This window comes from Triticum aestivum, chromosome 6A, assembly GCF_018294505.1.
Source record: "Triticum aestivum cultivar Chinese Spring chromosome 6A, IWGSC CS RefSeq v2.1, whole genome shotgun sequence".
Lineage (NCBI taxonomy): Eukaryota > Viridiplantae > Streptophyta > Magnoliopsida > Poales > Poaceae > Triticum > Triticum aestivum.
Window position 1 is genome coordinate 28,089,345 of NC_057809.1, and position 5,089 is coordinate 28,094,433.

The 5,089-nt window shown below is 43.6% G+C and overlaps 1 protein-coding gene across 1 annotated transcript; it reads left to right on the forward strand.

The window, feature by feature from the left end:
- The first annotated feature begins 3,517 nt into the window (after nt 1–3,517).
- LOC123131795 (alpha/beta-gliadin A-I-like) lies at nt 3,518–4,620 on the forward strand. Its single transcript, XM_044551474.1, has one exon. It carries the CDS (start codon nt 3,584–3,586, stop codon nt 4,277–4,279), a length of 696 nt encoding a protein of 231 aa, XP_044407409.1. The 5' UTR covers nt 3,518–3,583; the 3' UTR covers nt 4,280–4,620.
- Nucleotides 4,621–5,089: the final 469 nt, after the last annotated feature.

Sequence of the window (5,089 nt, forward strand, 5' to 3'; positions counted from 1 at the left end):
CTATATATAGTGGGGGAGGGAGGGCTATTCTCTCACGCCTTTGGTTGCCTCCCTCTCCCTCTCCAACACCTCCTCCTCCTCCATAGTGCTTGGCGAAGCCCTGACGGAGTTCTGCAGCTCCACCATCACCACGCCGTCGTGCTGCTGCTGGAGCCATCTTCCTCAACCTCTTCTTCCCTCTTGCTGGATCAAGAAGAAGGAGACGTTACGCTAACCGTACGTGTGTTGAACGCGGAGGTGCCGTCCGTTCGGCGCTAGGATCTCCGGTGATTTGAATCACGTCGTGTACGACTACTTCATCCACGTTCTTTGAACACTTCCGCTCGCGATCTACAAAGGTATGTAGATGCATCCGATGACTCGTTGCTAGATGAACTCATAGATAGATCTTGGGGAAACTGTAGGAAAATTTTCTGCAACGTTCCCCAACAAGTTTCACAATCTCATGGTCTAAGGAAATGATACTTGACATTCGGAAAAGCTACAGCAGATGAACTACACGACCTTTGAGCTATGCTTAGGATTGGGTCTTGTCCATCACATCATTCTCCTAATGATGTGATACCGTTATGAATGACATCCAATGTCCATAGTCAGGAAACCATGACTATCTTTTGATCAACAAGCTAGTCAACTAGAGGCTCACTAGGGACGTGTTGTGGTCTATGTATTCACACATGTATTACGATTTCCGGATAACACAATTATAGCATGAACAATAGACAATTATCATGAACAAAGAAATATAATAATAACCATTTTATTATTGCCTCTAGGGCATATTTCCAACACCTACGTACCCCCAAACGATCATATACGGAGCCAAAACCCTAATTCCACCGCCGCAACTTTCTGTATCCACGAGATCCCATCTTGGGGCCTGTTCCGGAGCTCCGCCAGAGGGGGCATCGATCACGGAGGGCTTCTACATCAACACCATAGCCTCTCCGATGAAGTGTGAGTAGTTCACCTCAGACCTACGGTTCCATAGTTATTAGCTAGATGGCTTCTTCTCTCTTTTTGGATCTCAATACAATGTTCTCCCCCTCTCTTGTGGAGAACTATTCGATGTAATCTTCTTTTTGCGGTGTGTTTGTTGAGACCGATGAATTGTGGGTTTATGATCAAGTCTATCTATGAATAATATTTGAATCTTCTCTGAATTCTTTTATGTATGATAGGTTATCTTTGAAAGTCTTTTCGAATTATCAGTTTGGTTTGGCCTACTAGATTGATCTTTCTTGCAATGGGAGAAGTGCTTAGCTTTGGGTTCAATCTTGCGGTGTCCTTTCCCAGTGACAGTAGGGGCAGCATGGCACGTATTATATTGTTGCCATCGAGGACAACAAGATGGAGTTTTCATCATATTGCATGAGTCTATCCCTCTACATCATGTCATCTTGCTTAAGGCCTTAATCTGTTTTTAACTTAATACTCTAGATGCTTGCTGGATAGCGGTCGATTAGTGGAGTAATAGTAGTAGATGCAGGCAGGAGTCGGTCTACTTGTCTCGGACATGATGCCTATATATATGATCATACCTAGATATTCTCAAAACTATGCTCAATTCTGTCAATTGCTCAACAATAATTTGTTCACCCACCGTAGAATACTTATGCTCTCGAGAGAAGCCACTAGTGAAACCTATGGCCCCCGGGTCTATCTTTATCATATTAATCTCCTACTACTTAGTTATTTCCTTTGCTTTTTACTTTGCCTTTATTTTACTTCGCATCTTTATCACAAAAATACGAAAAAAATTATCTTTATCATATCTATCAAATCTCACCCTCGTAAGTGGCCGTTTAGGGATTGACAACCCCTATTCGCGTCGGTTGTGAGGATTTATTTGTTTTGTGCAGGTACAAGGGACTCGCGCGTAGCCTCCTACTGGATTGATACCTTGGTTCTCAAAACCTATTTGATTGCCGTAGCACGATCGCGCTTCCTCGGGCGCTATTGTCTCAAAAATACCGTCGTCCATCTCCGTGACCTCCAGTCTACTACTCATGAGCTGGTTTGGGCGCCGTGGCCTCTTTGCTTTCGGTTCTAGACCAGCTCCGCTAGTCTCGGCGCCTGTCTCAGTCTCATCGCCGATCTGCATGTCGGTATCAGTCCCCGATGCGACATCACAGTTGCTGCAACATGGGAAAGGGAGACCACGTCAGTGCTGGGGGGTCTGAAAATCGGAACACACTTTCGCGCGTTGCGGGCCGCCTCTCAGACAGCTACTGGGGAGGCGGCGGAGTACCTGGGTGCGCGGCGAATCCCCGGGAACTCGGTGACCAACTTCCTTCCCGTGTGGCGCATGGAGACGACGGCGACCCCGGCGAAGAGCAGCTTAGCCGCGAGCTGCACAGCCTCGTCCACCTCCTAAGTTGGGACCTCCGTGCGAGCGTTGCGGGGCCGCCACTCGGATGGCTTCTGGAAGGCGGTTGTACATGGGCACATGGTGAATCCCGGCGAGAGCTTGCCATTGGCGCGCTCAAGTAGACGACGACGTCCTCGACGAAGAGCAGCCCGGCCAGCTCGCCTCACTATCGTTTGATTAGAAATGAAAGATTGGGAAGAAGCAGACTTGAGCCTGCAGGGAAAGGATAAGGTGACGATGCAGTCTCCACTCGTTCGGGGCGACACTCGTACTGAATGTATGAGAAATCTGACGTGGCAGAGACCCCAAGATACTCCCTCCATTTATTTTTAGTCTGCATATAAAGTTTGGTCAAAGTCAAGATTTGTAAATTTTAACTAACTTTATAATAAAAAAATATCAACATTCACAATATGAAATCAATATTACCAGATGCGTCATGAAATGTATTTCCATACTATATAGTTTTGGTATTGTAGATGTTCATATTTTTTTATATATATGGGAAGTAGAGGCACTCTTCTATACTATATTCAGATGTATGATATCTGTTATTTAAGCGCTTGAATTTTACATACGAATATTTATTATTAAATATGTACCCCTACAATAGCTAGGCCGTGCAGTTGCACGGGTAGATGACTAGTGATTACAATCTTGTTTGTGTGCAAGTCAAGCTTATCTAGTTTACACGTAACAACTTGTAGAACATTACAAAATTTATGCTTGCTAATAACTTTTAGAACACTACAACACTTGACATGTAAAAGGAATTTGACTGAGTCATGGCCTACTAAAGCAAGTTACATTACTAGTCTTATCTATCTTAACAGACCACACAAGATTACAAACTAAGTACCGTGACAGCCATGCTTATCTAGTTTATGCGTAACAATTTGCAGAAAATTACAAACTTAGTTTCAGAAAGATAGGCAATCTAGATTAGTGTTTGAGCTGTAAAGTGAATAAGATGAGTCATGCATGTTATCACACCTTTTTGGTGGTCGAATGATAGTGCAACAACAAGGAACTTTAATGACCAGTCCAAGAATACACTTGTAAGTAGTGCCACCAAACAGAACATACCAAATGATCATTCCATGGCAGCTATAAATAGCCCCATAGCATGACGATCATCCTTCCTCATCCATCATTCTCATAAGTAGAGCACATCATTTAAGCCAAGCAAGTTGTGGTCAATACAAATCCACCATGAAGACCTTTCTCATCCTTGCCCTCCTTGCTATCGTGGCGACCACCGCCACAACCGCAGTTAGAGTTCCAGTGCCACAATTGCAGCCACAAAATCCATCTCAGCAACAGCCACAAGAGCAAGTTCCATTGGTACAACAACAACAATTTCTAGGGCAGCAACAAACATTTCCACCACAACAACCATATCCACAGCTGCAACCATTTCCATCACAACAACCATATCTACAGCTGCAACCATTTCCGCAGCCGCAACTACCATATTCGCAGCCACAACCATTTCGACCACAACAACCATATCCACAACCGCAACCACAGTATTCGCAACCACAACAACCAATTTCACAGCATCAACAGCAGCAGCAGCAACAACAACAACAACAACAACAACAACAAATCCTTCAACAAATTTTGCAACAACAACTGATTCCATGCATGGATGTTGTATTGCAGCAACACAACATAGCGCAAGGAAGATCACAAGTTTTGCAACAAAGTACTTACCAGCTGTTGCAAGAATTGTGTTGTCAGCACCTATGGCAGATCCCTGAGCAGTCGCAGTGCCAGGCCATCCACAATGTTGTTCATGCTATTATTCTGCATCAACAACAACAAAAACAACAACAACAACAACAACAACAACCATCGAGCCAGGTCTCCTTCCAACAGCCTCAGCAACAATATCCATTAGGCTAGGGCTCCTTCCGGCCATCTCAGCAAAACCCACAGGCCCAGGGCTCTGTCCAGCCTCAACAACTGCCCCAGTTCGAGGAAATAAGGAACCTAGCGCTACAGACACTACCTGCAATTTGCAATGTCTACATCCCTCCATATTGCACCATCGCGCCATTTGGCATCTTCGGTACTAACTGAGAAGAAAATAACTCTAGTACTAGATATATGAAACACCGTTTTCTCAGTCCATGGTTTGGTCGTTGTAGCGGTGAAAAAATAATGTGGCATGCACTATCATGTAAGAACCCAAACTATACTAGTTCAAACTTGGGAATAAAAGACAAACACAGGTCTTGTCTACATATTTATGTTGCATCTATTTATATATTAAAAGTAATATAAGGTGAACCAGGAGCAAGGTAAATATGCTAGAAAATTGCACGTTAATTAGAAATTACTAGCCCTCAATCTGGTAAATCTTAACAAATAGAATTATCTTGACCGTTAGATTTATGTAACATATATAATGCTCTGGGCCTCCAACGACTGTACGTGACACATCTGAACGCACATATCTTAAAGAAAATATATTTGGTAAATGGTGGGCCTCTTTAAAAAGAGAACTCACGTACATGCACCAACTAAGAAAAACACATACATGTAAACGGGAAAAGGATGAGATTTTCTCACGTACGTGCTCCCTGGCTCCACCCCGTTGAAAAAATATACATCTGGAGGCCACTTTGTTTCCTCATCAAAAAAAAACTTACGTTAAAAAGATTGCATGCATCCCAGGGAAAATAGTCAAGAAGAAGTCGGCTCTTCCTTACA

What these genes read in the sequence shown, in the direction of transcription:
- LOC123131795 (XM_044551474.1), top strand. Translation starts at nt 3,584, where the DNA reads ATGAAGACCTTTCTCATCCTTGCCCTCCTTGCTATCGTGGCGACCACC.